Source organism: Athalia rosae, chromosome 3 (genome assembly GCF_917208135.1).
Source record: "Athalia rosae chromosome 3, iyAthRosa1.1, whole genome shotgun sequence".
Lineage (NCBI taxonomy): Eukaryota > Metazoa > Arthropoda > Insecta > Hymenoptera > Athaliidae > Athalia > Athalia rosae.
In genome coordinates, this window is record NC_064028.1 from 14,392,632 (window position 1) to 14,400,996 (window position 8,365).

Genomic DNA, 8,365 nt, shown 5'->3' on the forward strand with positions numbered 1-8,365 from the left:
TTGAAAATAGGTGGTAGCATAGATATATTGGTGGTAGGGGAAAAGTATATTTTTATTTTGAGATTCATTCAAGACTAATTTTTATTATCTTCCGACTGACTCGCGTTTTCCTTCAACTTGACCAATAGTTTCTTTTGCGAGACGTTGTCGCCCGATGAGCAGAAAACTTCCTCTACCAAACCATCGCACGATGCTCTGATAGAGTGCTGGAAAGTAGATAACATTTTTTCGATTAATTTCAGAACAGGTGAGCCGGCGAAGAGTGGTTGAATTCGATATGTTACCTCCATTTTCATGGCAACGATTACGACAAGCAGGTCGCCCTTTTTAACGGAGTCACCTGGTTTCACAAGAACCTTGTCGACGACGCCTGGCATAGGACTGACAGCTGTATCGATATTACCCAATTTGGCAGCGGCGGATTTTGACGCCAAGAATTTAGGGGGTGGTATTGTTAGCTGCCATTTTCGTTCCTTGGAATTGGTGATAGAAATATATACGTAGGATGAACGACTAGGTAGGTCATGGTCGATTATTGTGTTAGAAATTAATCATTCGATCTTATCGACAAATCAATCGATAATATCCCAAACTTACGTTTGTGAACAAATACAACTCTCCACCGTGGTTAACGACCCTGGCATTGGTTTTCAGGCCCTCGATATCGGAGCGCAGTTCAAGGACGTTGTTATTTCTGATCAGGTGACCTTCGACGGATTTCCAGGGTCCTTGAGAGTTGACCTTCATGGAAAATCGGTCGTTTCCGACGTACTTGACGTCGACGATTGATTCCTTCCCATTGGCAACGAATTTCAACCTCCGTTCGAGTTTGTGGTTGAGTCGTAAACCCCTGAAGGATGCGAAAGGTGTGAGATTGACACCTTCGTCGATCCGCGGGGGTTGATCGTCCTCTAAAATCACCGCGAGAGCACCTTGGATGAAGATGTCGTCGCGGATTTCGATTTTTTTAAACAACGAATCCTTGTTATCCTCTATGAATCTGGTGTGCACGTCACCGCTTTGAAATTTCGGATGAGAAGCTATGCTTCTTATGAACTCGACGTTCGTTTGCAGCCCGACGATCTGAAAATAAAAATTTCAACGTTCCTCGTTCGTTGAACTTACCGTTTATGCCAAGGGTAAAGAAAAGCTAGCCAATTAATTACGTTGTACTGAGACAATGTTGCCTCGATTTTTCCCAGCGCTTCGGTTCTATCTTTTCCCCAAACCACCAGTTTCGCTATCATGGGGTCGTAGTGGACCGAAACTTCGTCACCCTGTCTGACTCCCGTTTCTACTCTCACGTCTCCCGAAGGTTCGGGAGTCTCGAGATACGCGAGATTTCCTGCACCTGGAAGAAATCCGTTCTCAGGATCCTACGAAAGTAAGAAAAACTACATTTTCTCTTCGAATACTCGGAAAAAAGAACACGTTCAATTTTGAAAATCTTTCGTTCTGCACCTCAGCGTATATTCTGGCCTCAAAAGCGTGACCTGATAGCGAAATCTGCTCTTGAGTCAGAGGAAGTTTATCGCCAGCCGCTACCCTGAGCTGCCATTCGACCAGGTCAGTCCCCGTAATTGCTTCGGTAATCGGATGCTCGACTTGAAGTCGAGTGTTCATCTCCATAAAATGGAAACTGTGCGTGTGTCTGTCGAGAATAAACTCGACTGTACCGGCGCCCACGTAACCGACCGCTTTAGCTGCCCTGACAGCAGCAGCCCCTAGTTCCCTCCTAAGTTCTTCGGAAATTCCGGGCTTGAAATATTAAAAATAAAAAATGGCTCAAAGACGAGTTTCGAAAATCTGATGGACGGTATTTTTTTTTTTTTTTTTTCACCAACCGCGGGCGCTTCTTCGATGACTTTTTGATGTCTCCTTTGAACGGAGCAATCCCTTTCGAATAAATGAACCGCGTTTCCGTGCTTGTCAGCGAAAACTTGGACCTCAACGTGTCTTGGTTCGGCGACGAAACGTTCCAAAAGAACCGCAGAGTCTCCGAAAGATTTCGAGGACTCGGTACGAGCCGCGTTCAAGGCTTCCAAAAATTCCGATTCCTCGAGGGCGATCCTCATCCCCTTTCCGCCTCCACCTCGAACCGCTTTTATCATCAACGGAAACCCGATCGATCGGGCCTCCGAAATCAAACGAGCATCCGACTGGTCGTCTCCGTGGTACCCTAAATTTTCAGTTGAGACCAAACGGAAATGATTTTTCTTCGCATGAAAATTTGAACGTCGTTTCGATTCTCGAACCTTGTATTATCGGGACTCCCGCGGCGGCCATGATAGCCTTCGATGTACTCTTTATGCCCATATCCCTGATGGCGGTTGCCGGGGGTCCTATGAACGTGATTCCTTCTTTTTCACATAGTTCGGCGAACTCCGTATTTTCGGATAAAAATCCGTAACCCGGATGAACCGCTTGGGATCGCGAACGCTTAGCGACTTCGATAATAACGTCCTGTTTCAAATAACTTTCCGTGGATGACGCTGGTCCGATTCTGTGAGCCTCATCTGCCAACTCTACGTGCATAGAATCGCGATCTGCATCGCTGTAAACCGCCACTGTTTTCACACCAAGTTTTTTAGCCGTCCTTACTATACGACACGCTATTTCACCACGATTTGCTATCAGAATCTGTGAAATTTGTTTTTCATTTTATTCACTTTTAGTTCACATCTGATGCGAATGTTTTTTTATTTCATCACTCCTCTACGTACCTTGTCTAGTCTTTTTCCTGAATTTTGTCGCTGTCTCGTGGTCGTCGAAAATTCGGCACATTCTCGAACAACAAACGCGTTATATCGTGAATGATATCTGCAACGATAAAATAAAAAATTTTACAGTTTAAAGTTTAGTTCTTGTTTTTTCTTCAGTTATAGTACAACAACTAACGTTTTCAAAACTGTTAACCGTGACTGCAAAATTTTCCCGTACATTTTTTATTTTTATTCTTTTATTAATGACGAATGAAACCGGTTTGATAATTCTAAATACACTGGAATGATTCTTGAACTCCTCAAACTCAACTGTCTTATCACGTGTTGAGTTACCTAATATAAATGCTGACGCATTGCTATGGCCGCATAAATATTGAAGAGATAAGACATAATTATGTAAACAAGGCAGCGTGTATACCACTTCTCGCTAGTTTTATTCAATGTCATTATTATTTCTTCCCTTTGATTATTATTCTTCGAATTTTTCGTGACCACAGAATGATCTGATCATCGAATCATTACAGTTACATTATATCCTCATCAAAATCCTTTCGAAATCTCCTGGAAGATTTAAGATTGCGCGGAATCAACGACCCGGGCGCGCTTTGCGCCTGACAACGCGTGACCCGCGTTGCGTACGACTTTTTGCCTATCCTCAAGTGCAGCGTACTTGAAATGACGAATTAACGTCCATAGCGGAGAAGAAATATTAGTTGTTGGTTTTGGAAAGTAGCAAACTTGTTTAATAATTCAAATTATCGAAACAATATTGATAATCTAAATTAGATATTGGAGTTTCGATCCATTTTATTACTTCAATTTTATTGTAGCTCATGGTACATTTGAGGCGAAACAAAGCAACGAAGTTCAATGATTATTGCTGAGGGTATCATTTGCAATTCGTGTAGTTGTAGTTGTTTTCCCTTCTTCGGGGTTTACTTTCATACCGAGCTCTTTTTTTCAGTGGTGATTTTAATGAGGGTGGAAGATTCCACTCCCGGCAGATGAAGAGGAAAATGACGAAGAACTGGATGAAGCGAAGCTTCCGTTTGCGCCGGTGAAACTTTGCGATTTAGAATCAGATGTTGATTTTACAGACCCTCCTTGTCCGCTGACTGAACTTCCCGCGTTACTGAAACTGCTGTAACCTGTAACGTATTTAACAAAAATTATAAGTCACTCCACATCAGTCTTGAAATCCTTTTCACTCGCTCGCGATTCTTGTTGAGTCTTTTTTTTTCTCGTCTTGTTACATACCTCCACCGGAACCGAGACTTTCAGCGCGACTTCCTGCATTGCTCGAGGCTTCGCTATTCCCATCGAAATGTCCGTTACTTCCGGCGTTCGCGCTACTCCCGGAATTCGCGCCGCTTCCACCCTTACCACCTTGAAACTCTGCTCCCGCGTCAGACTGGGCGTTACTCTCGCTTTGGCCACTGGCTATCGCAACGGGATGATTGTGGTGATCTGAAAATTACAAGTATGATTTTTTTTACAGATAATTAATTGACTTCTTTTTTGATTTGTTGCAATCAATCAGACCAGGTCGAATTTTGCCAGTTGATTTGACGGCTGACAACATTTGTTCACTTATTTGTTTTTTTTTTCGCGAAGTAGGTTGAGAAATGAAGTCGAAAATTTCTCACCGAGCCACTGCGGATTGAAAGCTGGATGGCCCAAAAGGAGTCCAAAGGGCTGATTCCTCTTCTCTCTCACTATGTGTTTGGTTGAAGAGTATTTGGAAAAATATAAAATGTGAATAGCCGAGTTTTAATTTATTATTTGATTAATTTATTTATAATCGTAGATGGACCATATGAAATTTTCCTACGATGAATAGAAGCAGCGTCGACCAAAAATATCGCTGAAACCACCAACAGAAAGCCGCCTACGAGATAACAAGTATTAGTCTTCATTTTGCACGTTTGTAAATTTGAAAAAGGAAGTAATCTCTTCGAATTCCTATTCCTTTATCGATCCTTAGGCAGCACAGTGCGTTCTAACAGCTCTTCGAGAACAACCACGGAATATATAGTAGAATCTGAACCGTCCCCCTCCGAAATTAACGACTAGCAAAATAAGCGATACGTGGACCCGCAGGCGGATAACGTGAACTTCAATTCGAGGACTATTTGCAAGGTCAGAGTGACCGCTATACGATTTGCATACGATTTTTTGCCCCCGCTCCTCTCCAAATTAAAAGGGGATTCCTTAGAGTTGTTCATTATTTCGCCTGTACTGAGGGATAAAAAAATCACGATATTCCAAATCTGCATGGAATGCTGGTTTTTAATCACAGTGAATTAATTTTTTATTCACGTGTTGATTTTTTTATATTTCTATTTTCTCATCTACATTAAATAATTATCGTAGTATTGTTATGCAGTTTGCCCAATTCTGCTAAAATGGGAGGCGCAGCAAAGCAACTTTCATTGTTCAGTTGTTACCTTGAATTACAGTATAAATACGCGTGCTATACTATACGATATTTATTCCTACTAATTGTAGAAAATAGAAAAAAAAACTTCCGCAGATTTTTATTCATTACTCTCCATTTCATCGTATGTGTGGGCGAATTTATCGCAGGTGTACGCGTACCTACGTGTGTAATGTTTGTTAATGATCATTGCCGATGAAATCGCGACTGTGAGAAAAATGAGCTTAGGTATCAGCGGAGAATAATTCTCGTCGGTGCGGTATAGATAATTCAAGTTCTAAGAGTCTTCGAAACGATAATTCGGGGAAACATACATTTTTTTCTTACCTACCTGCAAAGGTTCTAACTCACGTTGAAAATTTATTGGCACCATGTACAGAGTAAATATTGGTCGATGGCTAGGAACTCTAAAAGGGGATTCCATCATTTATGCTAATTGATTGAGCAAATATCGATATATCAATCTTCAAGTATTTTCTAAAATCGGCAGCTGCGGGAGCTGACTATACAAGCTGCTGATATATTCGATTTTCTCGAGAAGTTTCAGGGTCTTCTTCTGTCTGTAAATCTTCTTCAACTTATGCTGTGCTTTCTCAGAGTTTATCGCGCTAACAGAAATATTTTTTTCAAACGATTTTCGTGAAATTCACAAAACCCTACCTCGATTTGGAAAAATGAACGAGGTACTCAAATACGCTAAATTAATGATGGTATTTTTATTTTTTGTTAATCATTTGGAGTTTTTCTTTTTTAATTTTTATTGATTCGTACAAAAAATTATATGAGATTATTTATTACAAGGTTTGTATAATTTTGATTTGTAAATTTTGTGTATCATAGATTTACTTTTTCTTTTTCCCAGAGAAAAAAATTAACATTCAATTACAAAAAAACACAAATGGTATGAGATATACGTGCACACGTTGGGATGGATTTTCGCGAATATGCGATCAGTGTAATCGATGTCAATAATGAAATTTCTGGATCGTGGTTGGCGTATTTTGCCCCAGAGAATACGTCCGTATAAAATTCAGGTATGTAGCTTCGTACACAGCTGTGATAATCCTAGTAGACGTATCTGGGGATGAAGAATACTATGAATGGGTTGAGAAATAAAAACCAACAACAAATCAAAAAAATTATCAAAGCGCGATTTGATTGTATCGAAAATTTATCTCACCCTCCGTTTCCCGCGTTGCCCGTACTCCACCCCGAAGATGCTTGCGCGCTCGCTTGGCTCGAAGAAACCCCCCCAAAATTACCACCCGCATTCCAACTGTTCGATTGACCGTTGGCGTAGGAATTTGAACGATATCCATTGCCGTATCCGGTGTACAATCCGTTTCCGTTTGAGTTTGCGTTCGCGTTGGCGTTCGCATTCGCGCTACCCCATCCGTTGTTCGAAATTGCTGCGGAGGGTGCTCCGTAATTGCCGTTATAACTGGGTGTCTCGTGTACGTAGACGGTTTTCTCTACGTAAACTGGTTTCGCCACGTAAACCGGCTTCGGTACGTACACAGGTTTTTCGTAGTAAACCGGCCTGTCCACGTACTGCACCGAAGATGCAGCGGGACGATTTTGATAAATCGGCGCACTATTGTAATAATTGTTGTAACCAGAACCCCCATATCCGCCGCCATAGCCGCCACCTCCATGATAACCACCCCCACGACCTCCGTAACTGCCACCGAAACCGCCTAGGGCGTATCTGTAAGAAATGGATTGAAAAAATGAGGAAATTGAAAGTTCGAATTTCAATGGGATGTTTAAAACACTTGTTAATTATTGACCCGTTATCGCGCACCCACCCCTTGATCGCCCCGACACCAAATCCAACACCGAGACCCAGAGCGCCTAATCCGAGTAATTTTTTTTTCAGCAAAAGCGTTCGTTTCGGTCTTTCGAGGCTGGAAGATTGGTCGATTACGTCGGCCTGATGATCCTTCGTTTCCTCGAGGTCCTCAAGGGTGATTAGTTCTTGCTGATTCACGTCATCATTCACAGCGAAAACGAAACTCAATGAACTAGCAACTAGAACGACGGACAATATGAAAAACTTATTGAACCTCATGATGTGGGTTTTTCTTTTTTCTTTTTCTTTTTTTTTTTTTTTGGAACTCCAAACCTTTCGAGAAGGTTCTGAGCTGTTGTTGCACCGCGTGAAGATCTGTTACACGAGCTTATATATACTTCTCCAGTCTCACGTGGAGGTGAAAAAATAAATATGTATGTATACGAATCCCACCACTTCAAAATCCGGCTTCGTAAGTGTGAATCAGTAACGAATTGCACATGTATGTGGTATTATTAGTACTGGGGAGTACGCCCCTCTTCTCAATAGATATTTACATGTGTTGTAAATTCTGTCTTTTTTTAATTTCTCATACTCATATGGAAAGAGACACTGTGCCTACAGTTCAGTATGGCTGGCATTACAATATTATACACGTGTACGTGAAAAGTTAAACGTCATTACGTCACTTTACTCTTCACATTATTGAACGTATCTTATGTGAAAAGATTATTCCGTAAGAAATATAGATACCTTATGTACAGAGGTGTATACTTTTACACCGTGCGACATATGTATAACCGTTATAACCGTGTATTAGTTCGGTGGACTTTCCGAGCAAGAGACAGAAGTGTTGCATTATATTTTCAACCTTGTACAACAGTTGGATATATCCGGAATGCTAAATTCAAACGTCGGATGGACATGAATCGTTGTTACACGTTTTTGGTTTTTACGAATCCATTGAAATACTACACCCGTATACCTACTGGCGTATAAGTGTCCGAAATGACCTTCGATTCCACTAGTGGTTAATTATGTATCTACCAACAAGTGTGAAATTTTTTTGCTGGACACATCTTAAACCAACAGTGGTAATTGGCAAACGGTTCGGGTCGATGGCCTTCTTCTTTTTCAAAATCCTTACTGGTCGCGAAAATTGATACGATAGAAAAGTTGTTCGTTCCAACGTTCTTACCAGTTTGAAATGTTCCTTTTTTTTTCAATGGTGCAGTTGTAACTGATGTAAACAGGTAACATGAGTCGAACGATTTTTTTTCAATTTGAAAAAAACGAAATCAACGTATGGGAACATGATGGTGATAAAAAAATTTAATTCATACATCATACAGAAAATTCATTTCTCATTCAGAGGCGAAACTATAGGGTATATATACGTGACCTCATCGTTCG

General features: G+C 41.0%; 3 protein-coding genes across 6 annotated transcripts; all 3 read right to left on the minus strand.

Moving 5' to 3' along the window:
* Positions 1 to 34: 34 nt before the first annotated feature.
* LOC105691843 (methylcrotonoyl-CoA carboxylase subunit alpha, mitochondrial) lies at positions 35 to 3,059 on the minus strand. Its single transcript, XM_012410586.2, has 9 exons — positions 2,899 to 3,059; positions 2,724 to 2,820; positions 2,256 to 2,640; positions 1,845 to 2,179; positions 1,462 to 1,758; positions 1,167 to 1,376; positions 598 to 1,083; positions 285 to 473; positions 35 to 206 (listed from the first exon to the last, which is right to left on the minus strand). Exons 1-9 carry the CDS (start codon positions 2,940 to 2,942, stop codon positions 75 to 77), a joined length of 2,175 nt encoding a protein of 724 aa, XP_012266009.2. The 5' UTR covers positions 2,943 to 3,059; the 3' UTR covers positions 35 to 74.
* Positions 3,060 to 3,501: 442 nt separating this feature from the next.
* Positions 3,502 to 4,730, minus strand: LOC105691852 (keratin, type I cytoskeletal 9-like). Of its 2 annotated transcripts, none has more exons than XM_012410602.2 (4): positions 4,555 to 4,730; positions 4,370 to 4,438; positions 3,981 to 4,190; positions 3,502 to 3,871 (listed from the first exon to the last, which is right to left on the minus strand). In XM_012410602.2, the coding sequence occupies exons 1-4, from the start codon at positions 4,637 to 4,639 to the stop codon at positions 3,696 to 3,698; spliced, it is 540 nt and encodes a 179-aa protein (XP_012266025.2). In that variant the 5' UTR covers positions 4,640 to 4,730; the 3' UTR covers positions 3,502 to 3,695. The 2 variants fall into 2 exon arrangements, with proteins under 2 accessions (XP_012266025.2, XP_048507545.1); XM_048651588.1 differs by having other exon boundaries at positions 4,537 to 4,730.
* Positions 4,731 to 5,873: 1,143 nt separating this feature from the next.
* On the minus strand, positions 5,874 to 7,339 carry LOC105691851 (ATP-dependent RNA helicase A-like). 3 transcript variants are annotated; one of them, XM_048651587.1, is made up of 3 exons: positions 6,951 to 7,339; positions 6,341 to 6,868; positions 5,874 to 6,238 (listed from the first exon to the last, which is right to left on the minus strand). In XM_048651587.1, exons 1-3 carry the CDS (start codon positions 7,229 to 7,231, stop codon positions 6,226 to 6,228), a joined length of 822 nt encoding a protein of 273 aa, XP_048507544.1. In that variant the 5' UTR covers positions 7,232 to 7,339; the 3' UTR covers positions 5,874 to 6,225. The 3 variants fall into 3 exon arrangements, with proteins under 3 accessions (XP_048507544.1, XP_048507543.1, XP_012266022.2); XM_048651586.1 differs by having other exon boundaries at positions 5,874 to 6,254; XM_012410599.3 differs by having other exon boundaries at positions 5,874 to 6,254; positions 6,969 to 7,338.
* Between the last annotated feature and the right edge of the window lie 1,026 nt (positions 7,340 to 8,365).

Coding starts and splice junctions, on each gene's coding strand:
- LOC105691843 (XM_012410586.2), bottom strand. CDS start 2,942: ATGTACGGGAAAATTTTGCAGTCACGGTTAACAGTTTTGAAAAC. Junction 2,641..2,723: donor CAGGAAAAAGACTAGACAAG/GTACGTAGAGGA, acceptor CAAATTTCACAG/ATTCTGATAGCAAATCGTGG. Junction 474..597: donor AGTTGTATTTGTTCACAAAC/GTAAGTTTGGGA, acceptor ACCAATTCCAAG/GAACGAAAATGGCAGCTAAC.
- LOC105691852 (XM_048651588.1), bottom strand. CDS start 4,639: ATGAAGACTAATACTTGTTATCTCGTAGGCGGCTTTCTGTTGGTGGTT. Junction 4,191..4,369: donor TTTCAATCCGCAGTGGCTCG/GTGAGAAATTTT, acceptor TGTAATTTTCAG/ATCACCACAATCATCCCGTT. Junction 3,872..3,980: donor AAGTCTCGGTTCCGGTGGAG/GTATGTAACAAG, acceptor AATACGTTACAG/GTTACAGCAGTTTCAGTAAC.
- LOC105691851 (XM_048651586.1), bottom strand. CDS start 7,231: ATGAGGTTCAATAAGTTTTTCATATTGTCCGTCGTTCTAGTTGCTAGT. Junction 6,869..6,950: donor GGGTGGGTGCGCGATAACGG/GTCAATAATTAA, acceptor CATTTCTTACAG/ATACGCCCTAGGCGGTTTCG. Junction 6,255..6,340: donor GGCAACGCGGGAAACGGAGG/GTGAGATAAATT, acceptor ACCCATTCATAG/TATTCTTCATCCCCAGATAC.